Genomic DNA, 24824 nt, shown 5'->3' with positions numbered 1-24824 from the left:
ATATCTGGTTAAAACCGATGTGACTGGTCTTGGTAAATCAATGGGATTAGGTCAACACCACTAGGTTGACGTGCAGAAAGGTCGACATGACTGAAGGTCAACATGGGTTAGGTCATTAGGTCGACATGGGGAAGGTTGACATTCAAAAGGTTGTCATGGGGTTTTTCACCTTTTTTGAGCCAACATGTGCCGGCAGGTGCTATTTAATGCCCTACCATCCACTCTAGGATGTGGTGGGAGAAAAAATGGTGTCCAAAGCATGGCGAGCGCAGTGGTGCTACGTTTCAGTGTCCATGTCGACTATGTTGAAATTAGGGACAAAAAAAGTGAAAAACCCCAAGTCGACCTTTTGACTGTCCACCTTCCCCATGATGACCTAATGCTTGTGTTGACCTAATGACCTGTAGACCTAAGTCATGTCGACATTCCTGCATGTCGACCTTAATGCATGTCGACCTAGTGGTGTCAACCTAGTTGCTGTCTATCCAATGATCCATACCCAACTAAACCAGACTCATTTTTTATTAAGAAGTTGGGATGCTTTAAATGTCATTTTGTAACATGTCAATTTCTAATTGTGGGTGACCAGTTCTGTCATCTGCACTCTGGCAAAATACACAAGATTAAACATTGATTAGATTGCAATAGCACTCATACAGTTTACCCATGTGATCTTTCCTACATTGGAAATATATAACATCTGCCCCACCTGCAGTGCACATGGTTTTGCCCATTTTCCAAACATATTTGTACTGAGCTCAGATCTGAATAAGGCCCTTAGTGCAGATGGTTTACGGATCGGAAGAATTGCAGAATAGATGTAAACTCACAATTTGGAGGTGGATAACAAGCATAGATATAAATCTCCCAGGCAAAGTCAGCAACTCACATACAGGGCCATCTCTAATTCCATTGCTCCATATATCTCTAACCTCATCTCCATTCATACCCCCACCCTGCTAGAGTACAGGACTTTGCCCATGCTGCACCCCTTCAGTGGAATGCACTCCCTCGCTCCATTAGACTCCCACTGACCTTGCAAAGCTTCAAATAGGCACTGAAAACTCACCAATTCATCAAAGCGTACCCTTCCACTGCATAAACTAGCTGGTTCTCCGACCCCTTGCCTGTTTACATCCGGCTATCTAGCTACCACCCACTTGCTTGCACCTCTTGTAATCTGTCTCCCCTCCCTACTAGATTGTAAGCTCCTCTGAGCAGGGCCCTCTTCCCTCCTGTTGTCAAAGCCCACTTCTCTTCACATTTTACTCACAGCTCTCCTATACTCAAACACTCAGTGACCATCTTCATCCGCATACTCATCTCCATCATTGGCCTCAAGCCTCTAGTTCAGGCATTCCCAACCACGGTCCTCAGGGCACACCAACAGTGCAGTTTTTGTAGCTATCCAGGCTTGAGCACAGGTGACTTTATTAGTATCTGAGGGATTCTGATTAAACCATCTGTGCTGAAGCCTGGATATAACTAAAACCTGCACTGTTGGTGTGCCTCAAGGACCGTGGTTGGGAATGCCTGCTCTAGTTCTATGTTGATTGAGTCCCCACTACTTATATTTAAGTTGTAATGTGTATTGAACTGTGGCACTCTATATTTGTACTCCTATTTTTGTTATTTATTCAATGTTATGCCAAGTTTTGTCTCCCTGTACTGTTCCTTTGTACGGCGCTGCGAAACACTTATGGCGTATAAAATTATAATAATAATAATAAGGTAGAAGTCCAGACTTTCCCGAATAACACATATAAGGGGAAAGCCAGAGAAAAACCACAATGGTGCAGGTTATTCAAACATAAAACAACTTTAATATAAAATGCACTCACATGGAAGATACATTAAAAAGCATAGCATATAGATCCCCAGGCAAGAAGCTGGAACACTGCACAGGTTACTGTCCCTGGTATGAGGTGGAAGTCCCACTGACCCTCCGGATAAGTCAGAATTCCAAAGCCAGGTAAGCCCCTCTGCAAGGTACCAGTCCGCTCTAGGTCCAAACAAGTGCCAGAACCACCCAGAAGCATTGTTTTTTTGGCTCCAACATCGCTGTATTTAAAGGCTGATCAATCAAACTCATCCAAATTGGATTTTGTAATCTGCGGTGTCTGTCGCCAACTGGGCATGCGCAATAAACCGGATCCAAGATAGTGGTGCGTTACACAGGACTGGAAGTTCAGTTTTTTTGCCGTCCACCATCGGATTTTTCCTCAGAAGCCATAGAGAACATTGCGCTGATGTTTCTAAATTCACAGGAACTCCATCAAATATGCATTCCACCATATTAATAGATGAAGTGGGTGCACAGAATGAATCTAGATAAAGAATATACAGTAACTAACAAATATATAAAATATATACATAAGTTACTTTTGCCCTGAAGAAGCTGTAGCAAAAACGCGCGCTCTGCATCCTCCAGCCGTGCGGGCGTCCGTGTATGCTAAAACTGTGATTTATTACCTGTGATTCTAGCCCTTTCAAGGGCTAGTCTGTTTCCTGCCGTAAATCTCTCTAACCGCTCCAGACTATTTACACATGAGCTGCGGCTCAGACTATGGATTTAACCCTGCCTGCACTGTTCCGTGATAATACTGTGGAAAACGAAATTACACCTCTACGCTATTAAGGTATTGCGACTGTCATTAACTCCAATTTAATTACGCTATTTGCATAGTTCTAGTTTTAATCAAAAAGAATCATTACTTGATTCAGGATGGACGTAATGCATTAATGACTAAATCAAAGTGATATTCCTTTTTGTATGTACATTTGTGTATCCCCCCCCCAGTTATTGGAATCTGATCGTCCATACTTAGTTTTGTTTAACCCTGTTACAATTGCCGTCACAGTTGCAAGGTCAGTATGGTGATACAATCACCATACATGACCTTAGAAGATACCTGGACTATGTTATCTAATGAACCAATATGTGAGTAAGAGACAAAGAACTATAATTCCAGTTAAAACGAGTTCCCAGTTTTCCCCATTCTCTCGAACAAATAACAGCATGCTCGGACAAAACTCCCATGAACAAGGAGACATCCCCGTGAAGTGGAGAACCAATGAGGAGATGCCCAGTCTCTTTGTATTACCCAATGACCACCAAGATTGACTCTCCCGCCCCTTCCCCTTTAAACGATCAGGCACTGTGTGTCTGGCTCTCACTATCTTCTCACACACACACCAAGAAGATGTGATCCAGGAAGGACTATTTTTCCCTGTCTCTGTGGCGATAATTGATATTCTTATATGTGTGTCTGCTTGTGTCAGGATAGCTGGGCCTGCGTTCATTTAATGTATACTGTAGCTGTAACCCGTGTATAGTCTATACCTGGGGTAGCCAACCCTAGTCCTCGAGAGCTACCAACAGTGCATGTTTTGCAGGTCTCCTCACAGAATCACAAGTGAGCTAATTAGCTCCATCTGTGTATCTTTTAAAATGTGTCAGTGATTAAGGATTGCAGCTGTACAGCAGCTAGGTTGTCTGGAAAATGTGCACTGTTGGTAGCTCTCGAGGGCTAGGGTTGGCTACCACTGGTCTATACCGTATTGTGTAAACGGGTGCCGGACGTCACTCCGACAGTCGGGATTCTGACAGTCCTTACTCTGACATCGGAATCCTGACTGCTCCCTCGTGGGGGTCCACGGGTGAGGGTGAATAAAATAGGTGGCGAGCCCAGCTCGCCATTGTGCCCATAGCGTGGTGAGCGCTAACATCACAGTGTCAGTCTGCTAACATTACAGTGTCAGTCTGCGGTTGTCAGGGGTAACAGGATGCATGAGTTAGAAGGTAATGAATACAGCGTAACTATGATATTGTCCACTGGTCTATTAATATTATGGATTTTAATAATACCTAAAACTAAATTTATATGCAACTGAATGTCATGCAGGATTAATTCATGATTTATGCTTAAGGTTACAGGACCTCCTAGCATTGTAATAGCTGTACATGCCAGCTTTATGTCATGTTAGTTGGTACAATATCACAGTCACGTTAAAGGTGATAAAGTTTACTTTTTAACACCATACAGCAATACAGGAGTTAATATCTTTAGTGATCTTAAGTGAACAGCAACAATTGCTGTCCTTTGATAACAATATCTATTAAAAGGTACATTGTATCATCTCTCTAAGCAAATAACAATGCAGTCCTCTCTTATGTGATTATGAGTTTCTATTGAGCATACTCAGCATTGTCAAACATACAGTATATAGGGATATCAGATCACATTCAGAAGACTGGACTTAATCTTTACTTATCCTTGATAATTAACTAGCATACATGGCACGCCCGCACATGCAGTTTTAAACCGTATATGTTCACTTGTTCGTTTATTTGTGTGCTTCTTTTTATTGTTTCGCTTGCTTTTACTTAAAATAATAAAAGGCATATTTTAGGACTTTTCTTTTTGGTGCACCACAACAGGACAAATCTTTCCTCTTTTGTGTTCTTGTTGTATACATAAGTTTTATATAGGATAAGAATACACATGCTATGGTTATACTCAAATCAATTTTTAAATCCCACAATCCAATTAGTACCATGTTTCCCCGATAATAAGACGCTGTCTTATTTATTTTTTCAGTCCAAAAAACACTATAGGGCTTATTTTTGGGGTAGGGCTTATTTTAGCCCCTCAGTCCTGCTTTTATCCACATCATGCCTCTCAATTACCTTATACTTTAAGCACAACTGAGGCTTTATTTTCCTTCTGCGTTTCCGCTGTCTCCGCTCAGTCACTCCGCTCCCGCCTGTGGAATCCGGATACTGCTGACCGGTTTGCGGACATGGTAGAGAGGTATCTGGCGGCAGAGGAATTACTGATGACCACCCAGTACCCCACAGATCCCCGACAGTGCCCTTCAGTGAAGACTGGTCAGACTGTTCCATGGGAAAATGTTGCTGGGCGGTTAAGAGAGCGCAAGGCTGGAGAGACTGTAAACAGTGGCCCTGGAGACAGGCCAATGGGACTAGAAAGGTCTATGCTGCCCAAACGGGTTGATAATCATGTGATTAAATGTTTCAGGTGTGGTATGCCAGGTCATATTATTGCTAATTGCCCAGTTACGCAGGAACCCATGCAATGTGATGCTGCCTTTGAAAATCGCAGAATGTCTTTCTTTGCTAGATTAGCCTGTACTGTGGTGCCTTCTCCTAAACTCGAAAGACAAATGTGTGATGTGTTCTTAGAGGGTAACCGGGTAGAGGCTTTGCTGGACTCAGGAAGTTTGGTTACCCTTGTGAAAGCTGGATTAGTGAATCCCTTAAAGGTCCAGCAAATACCTATTGGGGTTACTTGTATACATGGGGATACCAAACATTAGGCCACTGCTGAAGTACATATAGAAACTTGTTGTGGGTCAGCAATTGTGAAAGTAGGACTGGTCCCCTCTATGGTGCATGAGGCCATAATAGGGAGGGATTTTCCTCATTTTTGGAAGCTGTGGGAATCACGTTTAGCCACAGATGGGAGAAGTGAAGAGCCAGTAGTTAATGCCAATGATTTTGTGGATGTATGTGGGTCCTTTTAACCTTCTGACCCTTTACCTTTTGCTAGTTTGGCTGGGGAGGGGACAGATGGAGAGTCCAGTGAGGACCCTCTTGCTGGAAACGGAGAGGTAGTAGTGCCCGATCTGGAGGTAAAGAAGGATTTGTTTATGTCTGAACAGTTAAAGGACCCTACTTTATTGAAGACTAGAGAAAATGTTAAGGTTGTTAATGGGGAACCCGTGGTACCAGGTGCCAAGATTTCTTATCCCCACATGGCTATTTGTAATGAGCTTTTGTACCACGTTGTCAAAAAGGGTGAGGAAGTGGTGGATCAGCTGGTAGTTCCCCAACCTTATAGGAGAACAGTACTAGATTTAGCCCATAGTCATGTTACAGCAGGACATTTAGGGGCAGAAAAGACCACTGAAAGAGTTTTACAAAGGTTATTTTGGCCAGGGGTGTATAAAGAAGTGTCTGAATATTGTTCTTCCTGTCCTGAATGCCAGTATCATGCCCCTAGACCTCATTTCAGGAGCCCACTAGTTCCCATGCCTATTATAGAGGTCCCATTTGACAGAATAGCCATGGATCTCGTGGGGCCCTTGTTAAAATCCGCTCGGGCCATCAGTATATTTTGGTAATAATGGACTACACCACTCGATATCCTGAGGCTGTCCCTTTACGCACTATCACAACCAAAGCGATAGCTAGGGAACTGGTGCAGGTTTTCAGTAGAGTGGGAATACCAAAAGAAATTTTGACTGACCAAGGTACTCCATTTATGTCAAGGGTCATGAAAGAATTGTGCAAATTGTTTAAGGTCACCCACCTCAGGACGTCTATCTACCATCCCCAAACTGATGGGTTGGTGGAAAGATTTAATAAAACGTTAAAAAGTATGTTAAAAAAGGTTGTTGACAAAGATGGGAAAAACTGGGATTGTTTGTTGCCCTACTTGTTGATGGCCATCAGAGAAGTTCCGCAGTCCTCTACTGGGTTTTCTCCGTTTGATTTGTTGTATGGTAGACACCCCAGAGGGCTGTTGGACATTGCTAAGGAGACGTGGGAAGGACAACCCACCCCTTATAAAAGCCTTGTTGAACATGTATCACAAATGCAGGATAGGATTGCAACCGTGGTACCTATTGCCAGAGAGCACATGGAACAAGCCCAAAGTGCTCAACAGAGGGTATATAACCGGAGTGCCAAGATACGGGAATTTGCTCCGGGGGATAGAGTTCTTGTGTTGGTGCCCTCTGTGGAAAGCAAGTTCCTAGCTAAATGGCAGGGACCATTTGAGATTTTGGAAAAAGTGAATGAGGTCAATTATAAAGTATACCAACCAGGTAAGAGAAAACCTGAACAAATCTACCATGTTAACTTAATTAAACCCTGGAAAGATAGGTTGTCTCTGTCAGCGGAGCCTTGCTCTTTGGCGTCTTCACCTCGGTTGCTTCCCGCTGTGAGGGTTTCAGAGACATTGTCAGCTGATCAGAACAATCAGGTTAAAGAATTTCTCAACCGAAATAGGGAGATATTTTCAGAGCTGCCTGGCCAAACGACCATAATAAAACATGACATTGTCACTGAGCCAGGGGTTAGGGTTCATTTAAAGACATATAGGATTCCTGAAGCTCAGAGAGAAGCTGTCTCTAAAGAAGTTAAAAACATTTTAGAACTAGGAGTCATAGAGGAATCCAACAGTGAGTGGTCCAGTCCTATAGTTCTCATCCCAAAGCCAGATGGTAGCATACGCTTTTGTAATGATTTTTGTAAATTAAATGAGGTGTCCAAATTTGACGCATACCCCATGCCCCGTGTGGATGAGCTTATAGAAAGGCTGGGAACAGCCAGGTTTCTCACCACATTGGACCTGACTAAAGGTTACTGACAGATACCCCTAACTGATAGCGCAAAGGAAAAAACAGCCTTTTCGGTCCCAGAGGGGCTGTTTCAGTATAAGATGTTACCTTTTGGGTTGCATGGGGCTCCAGCAACCTTTCGATGGACGATGCATAAAATTTGGAGGCCCCATAGAAAATATGCAGCTGCATATTTGGATGATGTGGTAATTCACAGTACGGACTGGGGGTCCCATTTGGTTAAAGTACAAGCAGTACTGGACTCAATCAGAGAAGCAGGGTTTACTGCTAACCCAAAGAAGTGCTGCCTTGCAATGGAGGAGGTTAAGTACTTGGGCTTCACCATTGGTAGAGGTCTGATTAAGCCCCAATTAAATAAAATCTATGCTATTCAAAACTGTCCTCGGCCAGTGAATAAAAAACAAGTAAGGGCTTTTTTGGGAATAACTGGGTATAACAGACGATTTATTCCTAATTTTGCAGCCACAGCAGTGCCGTTGTCAGACCTTACCAAGGGGAAGCAGTCAGATACGGTGAAATGGAACCCTGATGCAGAAAAAGCGTTCCAAGTGGCTTTGTGTTCACAACCTGTACTGATAACGACAGATTTTTCAAAATAATTTGTTGTACAGACAGATGCCTCAGAGGTAGGGATAAGGGGTTGTGTTGTCCCAAACCAGAGATGGGGATGAACACCCTATCATCTATTTAAGTAGGAAACTCAATGAGCATGAAAAAAGGTATGCCATTGTGGAAAAGGAGGCTTTGGCCATTAAATGGGCATTAGATACCTTGAGGTATTACCTCTTGGGAAGACAGTTCAGGCTAGTGACAGATCACACCCCTTTAAAATAGATGCATGTAAACAGAGGTCAGAATGCTCGGGTAACAAGATGGTTTCTAGCATTACAGGATTTCAAGTTTAAGGTCGAACATAGACCAGGTTCACAGTTGGCCAATGCAGATGCATTGTCCCGCACCTTCTATTTGGGGGCTACAAGTGTTCCGGCCCCTAGGTCGAAACAGGGGAGGGGGATATGTGACAAGAACACTGGAGTAGTGTTTGAGGGCAGGTATATTTGTCCCAGGTTCTTGTCCTACACCTTTTAGAAACAGGTGTTTTGCCTCACAGAGGGCTAATCAGCAAGCAAGCTGTAAAAAGGCTGCCAGGGTGAACAGTGTGAGAGGACTGCCTGGGAGATTGCAGAGTCTCTGTGTGAGAAGCAAACCTGCCTTTTACAAGTGAGTCCCCAGTGTTGACTGGGAAACTTTGTATTTTTCTTTAGTGACAGTTAGGAGCATCCTGTGTATAGTTAGTGCCGGACAGGCAAGGTATTTTCTTTTTATGTTTATTTTGTTTTCTGCTGAAATAAAACTGGTTGCGGCCAGTTGTACCACAAAGACTGGACTGTTGTGATTACTCAGCTGCTGTTGGCTGCCTTCTACCCCAGGAAAAGGCATCCAAATTCCCCTACAGTGTTACAGTGTATGTATATATATATATATATATATATATATATATATATATATAATCCAAGGGTTTCTCCAGGGAGAAAATAGGCACTCTCCTAAGTAAAGTCATAAACTTAGCAAAAACAAAAGGTTTGAAAATTTGCGCTTCTACTTGAATGCAGCTGGTTAACCCTGTAGTATCACCTACTACAATGATAATAGGAATAGCAAGGAAAATGGGGGTAAAACCGCGCTTTCTATTGGGATTCTCCCAACAATAAATAGTTGTTTTTCTCCTTATTTTCAATATCTTTTTCTTCGGAATATTCAGTCCATAAGTTGTTACCTCAAAGAAAAGATAAGTGAAATTTCATAGTGTAGATTTCCCAATATATTTAGAGAATTATGATTTTCTATAAGACTGTACCCGTACCGTATTAGGGCCTATCACCAGGCCAGGGGTTAACGCGTAGAAAGGGGGTCACTTCCCAAAGTTCAGGGGTATACGCTTTATAATTCCACCTGAATGTTCCTCAAAGACACAAATATGTGGGGAACAGAGCTCATAGCGTAAAACAGTAAATTTTATTCACACACAATTATTTCAACATACAACGTATAATAAAAAAGCCTGGTACCGTATCTGGCCTTATACAAAAGGCTATTCAAGAAGCTTAATGGGGGTCTGATGAAAAAACCCGGGTGGACCTCCGCGTAGATGCCTCAATGGTAGTCCCAATGTCAAGTTCCAGATAAAAGTCCCAGGTACCTCCAAACCACCAACGCGTTTCGACTTCTAAGTCTTCCTCAGGGTGTGTGGAGGTAGCATACTGGATCAATATTTATACCTATATGGGTCCCACCCCTCCATTTCCTTTTCCTGTGTGGGCGGGCCTAGGTGACTTGCGCTGCTCAGAATTTGCCAATGTTTATTGAATATGTGTATACATTCCTATATAATGACTTTGTATATATATAAATATTATTGGAGTAGCCCAGTTAGAGGAGTATGAGCCGTTTATTTAGTTGTAGGGACACGTGTAATAGGGAGCGTGCATGCGTTTCATGCACGTCACTTCCTGTCTCTCTGCGTTCCACTGATACGCAGTGTTGTTCTTTCCGTCTGTATCAGACCGGAAGTGACGTATGCGCTCCACACGTCCCGTGTGTGGAACGCACAGGACTACTTAACTCGCTTTTCTGCCGGCAATAGGATATCCTTCTACAAGCCGGAAATGACGTTTGCGCTCCACGCGTCCGCGCGTGGAACGCACAGCATCTCCTCTCATATTGATGCCGGCAATCAGATGTGCGTTCCATAGGTCTTAATACATGGAACGCACAATGGTGCCTGATTGATCATATCTGTGGGGGTATATTCTTTTGCTATTATATAGATTGTTTACAGTCAGATTGCACTCATTTTTATAAAGTGCAACGTGCAGGATGGGATGAAACATAAAAAATACTTAATAAAGAATCATTGTAAAGCTAAACAGGTATAAAAGTGGTTTAAAAGGGATTTAAAAGGTATAAAAGGGATTTATAGGAACCATTTTATCTCAAAATCGGCGTTTAAGCCGTTTGGTTCTATGGTTCCCACATCATAAATAAATTTCATTTCATTTTTGGCGAGTGCTTGTTCACTTCCTTTTATCCGCCAATTGCCTTCTATTTTTTTTTATACCTATTATTCGTTTAAGTCCATCAATAGAACAATTGTGTTTTTCCTTAAAATGTTTAGATACCGAATGATTTTCATAGCCCTTTTTGATATTTCTCAAATGTTCTCCCCATCTTTCTTTTAATTTTCTGCTGGTGCGGCCTATGTACTGTAAATTGCAGGTACATTCAAGGACATATATACAATTGGTGCTATTACAAGTAATAAACTCATTGATTTTGAACATTTGCTTATTTGAGGTTGATTGGAATTCTTCCACCTATGTTTGAGTTTTACTATGGGAACGGCATACCAAACAATCTATGCATCGATGGAATCCTTTGGTTTTGATTCTCTCTGATTTTTTCTCCATAATAGCACTTTTTACCAGTCTATTTTTTAAATTTCCAGCCTTTCTGTATATAAAAATAGGTTTTTCCGGAATTATATCTTTTAAAATGGGGTCCTCTCTCAATAAATACCAATGTTTTTTAAAAAAAATTTCGACGGTTTTATAATCATTGTTAAAAGTAGAGATAAAAGGTAAGGAGGGTTTCTTTGTATCGTCTTTGTCTTTGTATTTCATTAGACTTTCTTGGGGAATATCTTCAAATTCATTAATCAGTGAATCGATTTTGCCAGAATCATATCCCTTACTCACAAATTTTTTTCTTGTCTCACTCACTTGTTCTTTGAAAACGGTCTTATCTGAACAATTTCTTCGTATTCGTTGTACTTGTCCTTTTGGTATATTGGATAACCATTTTGGGTGATGATGACTGTCAGTACTGATATATGAATTGCTGTCAGTGGGTTTGCTATAATTTCTTGTTTTAATTTGGGAACCCTCAATATAAATATACAAATCTAAAAAGTTTACTTCTTTTTTGTCCTTATTAAAAGTCAGATTAATATTACAAGAATTGATGTTAAGAACGTTACAAAAATTATTAAGATCTTCATCATTACCCTTCCATATAAAAAATATATCGTCGATAAAACGTATCCAAAGCAATATTTCATTGAGTTGGGGATTATTGTGCCAAATAGTTTCCTCCTCCCACCATCCCATAAATAAATTAGCATAGGATGGGGCGAAGCGAGTCCCCATTGCAGTTCCCAGCGTTTGAATATAAAACTGTCCGTTGAACCAAAAAAAGTTATTTTTTAAAATAAAATCAATGGATTCTTTAATAAATTTTATTTTTGATGAATTCAATATTCCGCCTTTTCTTAGAAAGTGCTCTGTTGCTGATATGCCGACCTCATGCTGAATAATAGAATACAAGGAAGTCACATCTGCTGTGACCAGTGTACAATTATTAGGTATACTAAGTTCCTTCAATTTGTTAATCACATCGATTGTATCCTTAACATGAGATTTCAGTTTTACTACCTCTGGCTGCAAGAATGAATCTACGAAGTGACTTAAATTGGCTGATAGAGAATCTGTACCCGCAATAATTGGGCGTCCGGGGGGGTTTTGGCAATCCTTGTGTATTTTTGGAAGTATGTACATTACAGGTAGTGCCGGGTTATCCTTTATAATGTATTTACTCTGTTGTTCCGTAATGGCTCCTTTTTCTAGATGATGTTTTACTAGATCTTTCAGTTTCTTTTCAATTTTTTCTGTGGGGTTTCCCCTCAGGATTTTGTAGGTTTCTTTATCGCTCAACAGACGTGATACTTCTTGATTATATTTGTCGGTGTCCATAATCACTACCGCCCCCCCTTTATCCGCAGGTTTAACTGTCAGATTTCTATTTTTTTCTAATTTCTTAATAGCATCCTTTTCGTCCTTACTAATATTAGGTGCCTTATTTTATTTTTTTATTTTTTTATTTTTTTCTTGGTTGCAGCCGGTTGACTTCTGCACATACAATTTTGTTGAAACTCTCTACCAGATGACCCCGCATAAATGTCGGGTTAAAGGTTGATTTAGGTTTAAACCTGTTTATTTCTACTTCTTCTTGTATTTCTGGACCTTTCTGGTTTAAAAAGTATCTTTTTAGACTGATGTTTCTAATAAATTTCTGAATGTTGATGTATGTTTCAAACTTGTTAAGGCCGCTATCGGGGGCAAATTTAAGGCCCTTTTCTAATATTTGTACCTCGTTTTTCTCTAATTGGTGGGAGCTTAAATTGAAGATTTTTGTTTTTTGTCCCTGATCTTCTATATCAGTTTGGGTTGTGACTATTTTTCTATTTCTTTTTGTCTCACCCTTCCCTCTCTTTCCTCTTCTTTTTCTTTTGTGCGTGCCATTAATAGGGGTGCCTCCTCCATCGGGGGTTCCCTAAAAAATCTTCTCTTTCCAATGCTTCATAACGGTTCTGTAGAGGAATTCTTGGGGGGCGATATTCCTGATATCTTTCTCCGAGGGGAAACTGAGGGGAAACCTCCCATCTACTGTTTCTCTCCGGTTGTCTATAGTGGTTTTGATTACCAAAAGGTCTACGATAATATTGTCTCCCGTCATTTCCTCTATATGGTCTATGGGGAGAGTGGGGGGGATTGTCCAGCTCTCTACGGTCCCTATAGGTTCTATATTGTTCTCTCCTAGGTCTATTTCTATTTCTGTCATTGCCACCTTCAGTAGATATCTTTTCGAAAACTTTTTTATCCCACCTTAATTTTTTATTTATAATGGGTGTTTGATGAATAGGACAAAAAGGGCTGTCTCCTTCGCTTACAACACTTCCCTCGTCGTCCAAATCCTCTTCTTCTTCCAGGTCTTGAACTTTTGTGTTTTTCAAAAGGTTCTTTCTATCCCTAATATACTTCCTTTGTTTCCTACTTATAAAAGCAACCAAGAAAAAATAAGGCACCTAATATTAGTAAGGACGAAAAGGATGCTATTAAGAAATTAGAAAAAAATTGAAATCTGACAGTTAAACCTGCGGATAAAGGGGGGGCGGTAGTGATTATGGACACCGACAAATATAATCAAGAAGTATCACGTCTGTTGAGCGATAAAGAAACCTACAAAATCCTGAGGGGAAACCCCACAGAAAAAATTGAAAAGAAACTGAAAGATCTAGTAAAACATCATCTAGAAAAAGGAGCCATTACGGAACAACAGAGTAAATACATTATAAAGGATAACCCGGCACTACCTGTAATGTACATACTTCCAAAAATACACAAGGATTGCCAAAACCCCCCCAGACGCCCAATTATTGCGGGTACAGATTCTCTATCAGCCAATTTAAGTCACTTCGTAGATTCATTCTTGCAGCCAGAGGTAGTAAAACTGAAATCTCATGTTAAGGATACAATCGATGTGATTAACAAATTGAAGGAACTTAGTATACCTAATAATTGTACACTGGTCACAGCAGATGTGACTTCCTTGTATTCTATTATTCAGCATGAGGTCGGCATATCAGCAACAGAGCACTTTCTAAGAAAAGGCGGAATATTGAATTCATCAAAAATAAAATTTATTAAAGAATCCATTGATTTTATTTTAAAAAATAACTTTTTTTGGTTCAACGGACAGTTTTATATTCAAACGCTGGGAACTGCAATGGGGACTCGCTTCGCCCCATCCTATGCTAATTTATTTATGGGATGGTGGGAGGAGGAAACTATTTGGCACAATAATCCCCAACTCAATGAAATATTGCTTTGGATACGTTTTATCGACGATATATTTTTTATATGGAAGGGTAATGATGACGATCTTAATAATTTTTGTAACGTTCTTAACATCAATTCTTGTAATATTAATCTGACTTTTAATAAGGACAAAAAAGAAGTAAACTTTTTAGATTTGTATATTTATATTGAGGGTTCCCAAATTAAAACAAGAAATTATAGCAAACCCACTGACAGCAACAGCACGGATGGTGTAATGGTTAGCATTACTGCCTCACAGCGCTGAGGTCATGGGTTCGATCCCCACCATGGCTCTAACTGTGCGGAGTTTGTATATTCTCCCCGTGCTTGCGTGGGTTTACTCCGGGTACTCCGGTTTCCTCCCACAATCCAAAAATATACAGATAGGTTAATTGGCTTCCAACAAAAAATTAACCCTAGAATGTCTGTGTGTGCATGTACATGTGGTAGGGAATATAGATTGTAAGCTCCACTGGGGCAGGGACTGATGTGAATGTTCAAATATTCTCTGTAAAGCGCTGCGTAATATGTGTGCGCTATATAAGAAACTGTTAATAAATAAATAAATAAATAAATATCAGTACTGACAGTCATCATCACCCAAAATGGTTATCCAATATACCAAAAGGACAAGTACAACGAATACGAAGAAATTGTTCAGATAAGACCGTTTTCAAAGAACAAGTGAGTGAGACAAGAAAAAAATTTGTGAGTAAGGGATATGATTCTGGCAAAATCGATTCACTGATTAATGAATTTGAAGATATTCCCCAAGAAAGTCTATTGAAATACAAAGACAAAGACGATACAAAGAAACCCTCCTTACCTTTTATCTCTACTTTTAACAATGATTATAAAACCGTCGAATTTTTTTTTTAAAAACATTGGTATTTATTGAGAGAGGACCCCATTTTAAAAGATATAATTCCGGAAAAACCTATTTTTATATACAGAAAGGCTGGAAATTTAAAAAATAGACTGGTAAAAAGTGCTATTATGGAGAAAAAATCAGAGAGAATCAAAACCAAAGGATTCCATCGATGCATAGATTGTTTGGTATGCCGTTCCCATAGTAAAACTCAAACAAAGGTGGAAGAATTCCAATCAACCTCAAATAAGCAAATGTTCAAAATCAATGAGTTTATTACTTGTAATAGCACCAATTGTATATATGTCCTTGAATGTACCTGCAATTTACAGTACATACGCCACACCAGCAGAAAATTAAAAGAAAGATGGGGAGAACATTTGAGAAATATCAAAAAGGGCTATGAAAATCATTCGGTATCTAAACATTTTAAGGAAAAACACAATTGTTCTATTGATGGACTAATAATAATAGATATAATAATAATAATTATAATAATAATAATAGAATAATAGGTATAAAAAAAATAGAAGGCAATTGGCGGATAAAAGGAAGTGAACAAGCACTCGCCAAAAATGAAATGAAATTTATTTATGATGTGGGAACCATGGAACCAAACGGCTTAAACGCCGATTTTGAGATAAAATGGTTCCTATAAATCCCTTTTATACCTTTTAAATCCCTTTTAAACCACTTTTATACCTGTTTAGCTATACAATGATTCTTTATTAAGTATTTTTTATGTTTCATCCCATCCTGCACGTTGCACTTTATAAAAATGAGTGCAATCTGACTGTAAACAATCTATATAATAGCAAAAGAATATACCCCACAGATATGATCAATCAGGCACCATTGTGCGTTCCATGTATTAAGACCTATGGAACGGACATCTGATTGCCGGCATCAATATGAGAGGAGATGCTGTGCGTTCCACGCGCGGACGCTCGGAGCGCAAACGTCATTTCCGGCTTGTAGAAGGATATCCTATTGCCAGCAGAAAAGCGAGTTAAGTAGTCCTGTGCGTTCCACACACGGGACGTGTGGAGCGCATACGTCACTTCCGGTCTGATACAGACGGAAAGAACAACACTGCGTATCAGTGGAACGCAGAGAGACAGGAAGTGACGTGCATGAAACGCATGCACGCTCCCTATTACACGTGTCCCTACAACTAAATAAACGGCTCATACTCCTCTAACTGGGCTACTCCAATAATATTTATATATATACAAAGTCATTATATAGGAATGTATACACATATTCAATAAACATTGGCAAATTCTGAGCAGCGCAAGTCACCTAGGCCCGCCCACACAGGAAAAGGAAATGGAGGGGTGGGACCCATATAGGTATAAATATTGATCCAGTATGCTACCTCCACACACCCTGAGGAAGACTTAGAAGTCGAAACGCGTTGGTGGTTTGGAGGTACCTGGGACTTTTATCTGGAACTTGACATTGGGACTACCATTGAGGCATCTATGCGGAGGTCCACCCGGGTTTTTTCATCAGACCCCCATTAAGCTTCTTGAATAGCCTTTTGTATAAGGCCAGATACGGTACCAGGCTTTTTTATTATACGTTGTATGTTGAAATAATTGTGTGTGAATAAAATTTACTGTTTTACGCTATGAGCTCTGTTCCCCACATATTTGTGTCTTTGAGGAACATTCAGGTGGAATTATAAAGCGTATACCCCTGAACTTTGGGAAGTGACCCCCTTTCTACGCGTTAACCCCTGGCCTGGTGATAGGCCCTAATACGGTACGGGTACAGTCTTATAGAAAATCATAATTCTCTAAATATATTGGGAAATCTACACTATGAAATTTCACTTATCTTTTCTTTGAGGTAACAACTTATGGACTGAATATTCCGAAGAAAAAGATATTGAAAATAAGGAGAAAAACAACTATTTATTGTTGGGAGAATCCCAATAGGAAGCGCGGTTTTACCCCCATTTTCCTTGCTATTCCTAAAGTCATAAACTTGTTTGTAATCCAAGTATTTTGATTTATTAGTCATCCAATTAGTTGGTACAATAAATTGTGCTCAAGGATACTCCGACGTTTTGGTCCAATATAGGCGGACCTTTATCAAGGAGCCTGTATTGCGTAAAAAACATGCAAACAGCAGTGTGAGAGCATGAAATTAAGACAATTACAGTGATGCACAATAAAACATGGGTACAGAAACATATTGTAGAAAAGGAACTTACATGAGTCAGCAAAGTACACACAATCAGCGATGAGACAACATAAAGTATGTTGGAAAACCTCCTACTGCAGGAGGACACAGTAAATGAACCTGCCCGGGCCCGACCTTTATACCTGTATGCTTAAAGACATGTGATGTCTGGATCCCCGCCCACCGGTGTTGCGTGTCCAGCCAGATGCCGGAAGTTGCCCTACTGAAAATGCGGGTCTCTAATGTACCACATCCTGCCACGTCTGAGTCCCCGGAGGCGGGTCTCAATGTGTGGTTTTTAGTGCAGCTAACTCAATGGAGCGCAATCGCCCGGAAGTGGGTTGTGCGGCAGAATCAGTGGTGCATCACTGCTAGGGAATGGGGATATCCGGGTTCAATGCAAAACTGTAAACTTAATAAGTTTAGGTGTAAAACTTTATATACAGGGAGGTCGTGGTTCCGGGAGGGATCGCCCTGGTACATATGCATAGTTCTTGAATCTCGATGGAGATCAAGTATCATCATGTTACTTATGTTTACATTTAGACACATTGCATGAGTTTATATAACATACCGATGTACATTGTTAGGGGATCGCTCTTAGAACAAATAAAATAAACTTATCCATACTGCTAGACATGGGGAATGGTAAGAAAATAGAGTAGCAAAATAGCTTTAAAGAACATTATTTAAGGAAACCACATTTTTAAGAAAAAAGTCTATATTGGAAATACCAGTTAGGGGGCCAAATAATGCCCATTAGGAGCTATTGGTGCGATCTTAAGTTCACACCCATAGCTCCTAATGGGCATTATTTTCCCCCTAACTGGTATTTCCAATATAGACTTTTTTCTTAAAAATGTGGTTTCCTTAAATAATATAGGCACACAAGACCTGCACTCTCACCCTCTAAAGTATGGTAGCCGCTGGGGTGCCGTATAAATAGTAAATTACACACAATACTACATAGATACAGACGTACTCCCAAAAGGGAAAACAGCACTCACCAGACTTCAATCAATGTGTTCATCAGAATCAGCATCCAGTTTAATGAAAATAGCCTGCCGACATTTCTGTCATTGAAGACCTTTATCATAATATATATATATATATATATATATATATATATATATATATATATATAAGAAGCAGGAACTCCGGCACTCTGGCTGTTTGCTCTCAAATGGTCTCCTTACCCCGGTGCCCTCCTCAGACCCTTGCAGGTCTATGTAGACAAACGATTTAGGCAATAAGGCGTCACTCGGGGAGTTTGTTCAAGTGAAAAAAGTCAGGTTTATTCCGACATGTTTCGGGCTGCTTTGCCCGTCCTCAGGACGGGCAAAGCAGCCCGAAACATGTCGGAATAAACCTGACTTTTTTCACTTGAACAAACTCCCCGAGTGACGCCTTATTGCCTAAATCGTTTGTCTATATATATATATATATATATTTAGTTACCACAAAAAAGTCCAATTAGCGCGCAAGTCCTTATCCTTTCAGTAGGATTCGAATCAGTCCCTTTTTTTGGGGGGAGAAGGAGATAGTTTTCCAGCACTTCAGATCAAGTATACAACCGGCAGCTTCCTCTTAATTACCCTTGCGGGCACCTGGATTCTCAGGTAAACGATATTCTAGGAGAGGAAAGAGGAGCGCTCCAAATAGTGCTTTATCTTTTTATTTCAATCAAAAAAATATAATCCACAGGTACATTGTAAATGGTGTCACGTACCACAATAGACGGTTAGGCACAACCGCGGGTGATAATCAGCATGAACTGGGGCTGTCTCCGACAGCAAACAAATTGGCAAACGGGTGCTCTCACCACTCTCACATCCACCACGGAGTTCAGACCGTCGCCAGGCCACACCCCTAAGCGTTTCGTCACGAGGACTTCGTCAGAGGGCTGGTCCTGGCGTCGGTCAGCAACCCCTTTAAAGCCTGGATACAACCTACGTCACCTTCTAATGACTAGCAGGCTGTTACGGCTGATATCAATTATCCTTTTACAATGTATTACTATGCACAGGCACTTTTAATTGATATCAGCCGTAACAGCCTGCTAGTCATTAGAAGGTGACGTAGGTTGTATCCAGGCTTTAAAGGGGTTGCTGACCGACGCCAGGACCAGCCCTCTGACGAAGTCCTCGTGACGAAACGCGTAGGGGCGTGGCCTGGCGACGGTCTGAACTCCGTGGTGGATGTGAGAGTGGTGAGAGCACCCGTTTGCCAATTTGTTTGCTGTCGGAGACAGCCCCAGTTCATGCTGATTATCACCCGCGGTTGTGCCTAACCGTCTATTGTGGTACGTGACACCATTTACAATGTACCTGTGGATTATATTTTTTTGATTGAAATAAAAAGATAAAGCACTATTTGGAGCGCTCCTCTTTCCTCTCCTAGAATATATATATATATATATATATATATATATATATATATATATATATATATATATATATATATATATATGACAATCTATATAAAAAAAATAATAACAATTTGATGAGATCACCATATCTGTATATCACCATATAAGCAGCATCAAACAGGTATTCAAAATCTAAAAATTTAAGAAGAGATGGAGCAATAGAAAAAATGTGCGACAAACTATGTAAGAAAGTGCTTCAGCTCAAAATCCCAGATTAGGCACTTTGGAACGGTGGATCAGTTTGTGAAAGCCTCTTACTGTATGTACGTCTTGTGTTTTCCATCTGGGTATAGACATGTAGAAACATAGACGTGTATTCTTATCCTATATAACTTATGTATATATTTGTTAGTTACTGTATGTTCTTTATCTAGATTCATTCTGTGCATCCACCTCATCTATTAATATTGTGGAATACATATTTCATGGACTTCCTGTGAATCAGCACAATGTTCTCTGGCTTCTGATGAGAAATCCGATGGTGGAATGCAAAAAACTGAACTTCTGGTCCTGTGGAATGCACCACCATCTTGGATCCAGTTTATTGCGCATGCGCAGTTGGCAACAGACGCAGCTGTTTACAAAATCCAACTCGGATGAGTGAGATTGATCAGCCTTTAAACACGTTTCTGATAAAGGATTAAAATCCGAAATGCGTCAGCGTGGTTCTGGCACTTGTTTGGATCCAAAGCAGACTGGTACCTTGCAGAGTGTCTTACCTGGCTTTGGACTTTTGATTTATCCGGAGGGTCAGTGGGACTTCCACCTCATACCAGGGACAGTATCCTCTGCAGCATTCCAGCTTCTTTCCTGGGGATCTATATGCTGTGCTTTTTAATGTCTCTTCCATGTGAGTGCATTTTATATTGAAGTTGTTTTATGTTTGAATGACCTGCACAATTGTGGTTTTTCTCTGGCGAATATATGTGTTATTCGGGAAAGTCTGGAATTCTACCTGAGACCTGAATTGGTGAGTTTTCAGTGCCCGTTTGAAGCTTTGCAAGGCCGGGAGAGTCTATTGGAGCGAGGAGTGCGTTCCACTGAAGGGGTGCACCACGGGCAAAGTCCAGTACTCTAGCATGGGAAGCAGTGATCAGGGTGAAGGAGAGACGACAGTCGTCAGCCGACCGTAGAGGGCGGGAGGGTGTATGAATGGAGATGAGGTTAGAGATATATGGAGCAATGGAATTAGAGATGGCCCTGTATGTGAGTGTGAGACCTATCAGTGGCACAAGGAGTTGCTGACTGCCTGGGAGATTTATATCTATGCTTGTTATCCACCTGCATATTGTGAGTTTACATCTATTCTGCAATTCTTCCGATCCGTAAACCATCTGCACTAAATGTGTTGTGTTTTTGTTTTTTTTTTCACTTCCCTGGCAATATGCTTGCTATACTGGCTGCATGAGCCCAGGGCTTTGTCTGCATATATGTAGAAATTGGAGTCTCATTACCTTTGAAATTAATTTACAGGCCAGTATTATTTATTTTATCACATATATGGTGCAAACTGGGAGTACTGTTAGAGGTGGTGTTATTTTTTGTTATATCTATTGTTTGAAGTGTACTGGATGTCACTTTTTACACTTACTTTATAGCTGAACCTTGTGAGTCTGTGCGCACTAAATACTTTTATATTCTTTTAAATCCTACATTGGAAAGAGCCAATGTAAATTTAAGGAGTGAATGGCGGAGGTGTTAGACATTTATGGTTTTCATAGCATGTGCACAAGCTGGTTATATTACTCTCCCTTTAGAATCACATTTTTAGTTGCTAATTATTTTGGTAGATGCACTGATATATGTATCTCATATTCTCTCATATATTATATACGTAATTAACAAACTGACATACAATATGCTGATATTTGTGCTTTATTGTATAAGTGGAAGAAATGTTTCAATATTGTATCTTTTACATATGATTACTTTATGATTACTACTTTTGTGGAATCTATATAATTATGAGGTGACTTGAAGTAAACAAAACTGTGAGTGCAACATACAGTAGACCTGAAAAAAAATTAAAATAACATTTGGTGAATCATCTGTTCTTTCTGTCCATACAGCCTTTTCCGATGAACTGGGAGCTGTGGGTGGGACATCCTTAGAAGATGATACCCATGCTCTTCGACTAGATGAAGACAGTGAGAACCCACCCATGGTCTTGAGAACAGATTGAATGTTGAATGCTAGCTGTTTCTCACCCTAGACACAGAACTGCAGGATGATTTATTGGGATCTCTTGTGTTTGCTGCTATGGACAATAGGATTCAAGGAAGAATAAAATGTATTTAAAAGTTCTGCATAATACACATTGGCTCTTTTAAACAATAAGAGAAATACAGATATTTTTTACTTCACTTTTCAACCCAATTTTAGCTGTTTGTGTCTGTTTGCCAAATCAAGATATGATCTGCCGTTTAGCATGTTACTGTGTGCCCACCAAGTCAGTAAAAATAAACTTATTTAGACCCTTTTTAAATCCCATATGTGCATATAATGTATTTTGTACATGTGTATAAATAAATGTATGTATGTATGTGTATAAATAAATAAATAAATAAATAAATAAAAAATATATATATATACACACACACACACATCATATTTATATTGTGGCTAAAGTAAAGGGAAATACAGCAAAGTAAGTAGAAAATCTACATGCTCATCTTGCTTATTGTCACTTCAGGTAGGTAAATTCATGCTTGATTAGTCAAAGTTCTCACTCAAAAAATCACATACATTTTACACTGTACAATTGTGTACACTTTGCATTAATTATTACACTACCACTACATTTATGTTTCTACATGTCTATAAGCTCAGCTATTGTTTTCATGCCAGTGTTCTTCTTTTGCTCTAAATAATGTAGTGTGAGTAATGTAACTTAATAAATAAAAGAAACATCGGAAATCTTAGTATACAGTAGTTTGTGAAATGTCTGAACATAAAATATTTAAATCTCAATATACCGTACATAAAGCAAAATAAAATATTCCACTGAATCTTGGTTAACAAAAAACCCAAACAATAAAATTAACCACACACATTACCAAGGATGATGCACGGCAGATGAGCATTGATGTCCATAGCATTTATTTTGGCTGTTTTCTTTAAAAGCTAGAAAAAAAACATCCACTTATATTCTATTAATCTCAGACATACATAGATGTTGATACATATTAATGTATGTTCAACAAGCAAATTTATATTTAACTGCTCACAATCTTCTGACTTTAGCGATAACATACAAACATTTATATAATAAAATTAAGAACACTCTTTATCTGTGATGTTGTGTATTGCAAAGTAATTGCTCACAAGTATATCAATATTTATGTTCACCTGAGGTTTTTCCCCTCTTCTTCATTTTGCACTTCGGTTGAACTCATATGATGAACAGTAGCTGTCAACCATTTAGCATACAGCTTATTTTCTTTTAGCACTGTTTAAATTTAATGCATATTGCTTACAAATCCAAAAGCTTATAAATAGCATACTATAAATGTAGCACTCCTATTTTTGTTCCTCATCCTATGACCAGTACAAAAAGATTAAATGAAGCAACATTTTCCCATCAAGAATGAAATGAAATATACAAAAAATGCATATTTTGTTTGTTTATGTAATATCTTATAGGGTGTATTTCTATTCGATTTTGCTTATAAAGCCGAATTCGATTTTGATTCAATCCGGATACACGGCATGAAAATCGAATAAAAAATTAGACTGTGCAGGCAAGACTATATAGTACAGATCTATACTTTATAGTCTAAATCAAATGTGTACACAGCGCTGTGCAATTCGATCCCAATTTGGAATTGAATAGAAAAGGAATTGAATTGTGTGTACATCCCTTTCGAGATGAGGAGCTAAAATCTAGAGACAGAATATAAAAAGTAAAAACATTGGGTGCAAAGTTCATGCTCATGAGCTAAAACTGTAGTTAGCAGCTACAAGCAACAGTTATGTCTTAAGTTGAACAGTCAGTAGTATAAAATGCTGTATTGTATGTGATGCTTAATACAGCACTTTTCATAACCATACAGTGGGGGAGATGTATTAAGCCTTAACGAGATAAATGCAAGGGTGATAAAGAGAGATAAACATCCAGCCAATCACCTGCTAACTGCCATGTTACAGCCTGTGTTTGAAAAAAGTCAGTAAGGAGCTGATTGGCTGGACGTTTATCTCTCTTTATCACCCTTGCATTTATCTCTTGTTAAGGCTTAATACATCTGCGCCATTATGTGAAGATGTCTCTATGCAGTGAGACCCTTTTCTGTATCACAATTTATCAGTCTGCTACATAAAATGGCATTTTCTCAGTTCAGTATAGAATGAGTTGGTGAGTAAAAATACATGGTTGAGGTGATTACTATAGTTTGCTATAAAACGAGTAACTACTTGTAAATAAAGTCTAGACATGGGAGCACTATGAGCATTTAGTTCTAAACCATTAACACAAAGTTAAACTTCATTTAAATTTCTTGTGAATTAAGTTTTGTGGCAAACAGAAGGTTATACAGAGCTGTGAAGTTGCAGGAGTACAGACTTACAGGATTTTTGCTTTGCTCTTTCGCAAAATGCCATTCCAAACTATATTTGTAAATAAAAAATGGTACTCTTTACCTAGAAGGGCGCGGGCATCGCATGCACTAAAAAATCGCATGCGATGCGACCGACGCGATGCCCGCGATTTCCCATAAGGGAACAATGTTAAATGTCCCAATTGACCCGATTTTCCTGTTCAATGTCTCAATTGACCCGATTTTTCCATAGGAAACAATGTTAAATGGCCCACAGAGGCCAAATAGGCACCCTGAAGTGTGAAATGGCCCCTACAATTGTTAACGCCACCCCACGGTCAACGTCAACCCGAAGCGTGGCGAGCGCATCGGTACGCGTCCTACGACCTTTTCATACCCCCACTATCCACGTCGGCGTGGAGTTGAGAATAGAAAGTGTGGCAAGCCACCGAGCCCGAAGCGTGGCGAGCGCAGCGGACACCTTCACAGGTATACGCGTCCCCTCGCGGGCTTCACAGCTGTCCGCTTCCCCTCGCGGGTCTCGCCACGCTTCGGGTTCGGTGGCTCGCTGCGCTCACCGCACTTTCTATTCTCAACTCCACGCCGACATGCTTCGGGTTCACGTTGATCGTGGGGTGGCGTTAACAATTGTGGGGGCCATTTCACACTTCAGGGTGCCTATTTGGCCTCTGTGGGCCATTTAA

At 39.9% G+C, this 24824-nt stretch overlaps 1 protein-coding gene across 6 annotated transcripts in view; it reads left to right on the top strand.

The window, feature by feature from the left end:
* The window catches only part of WIPI2 (WD repeat domain, phosphoinositide interacting 2), a 474144-nt gene extending 451632 nt beyond the window's left edge, over positions 1 to 22512 (top strand). For 3 of the 6 annotated variants that reach the window (XM_083153525.1, XM_083153522.1, XM_083153524.1), the window contains one exon: positions 21658 to 22512. In XM_083153525.1, coding sequence (XP_083009651.1) covers positions 21658 to 21670 — 13 coding nt within the window. In that variant the 3' untranslated portion in view covers positions 21671 to 22512. Of the gene's footprint in view, positions 1 to 19962; positions 20364 to 21657 lie in introns of those variants that run through there. The other 3 variants (XM_083153523.1, XM_083153518.1, XM_083153519.1) reach the window with 2 other exon arrangements.
* Positions 22513 to 24824: the final 2312 nt, after the last annotated feature.

The sequence above is a fragment of the Crinia signifera genome, chromosome 7 (assembly GCF_055691185.1).
Source record: "Crinia signifera chromosome 7, ASM5569118v1, whole genome shotgun sequence".
Lineage (NCBI taxonomy): Eukaryota > Metazoa > Chordata > Amphibia > Anura > Myobatrachidae > Crinia > Crinia signifera.
The sequence above is the reverse complement of the archived record's forward strand: the minus strand, read 5'-3'. Positions and strand labels throughout refer to the sequence as shown.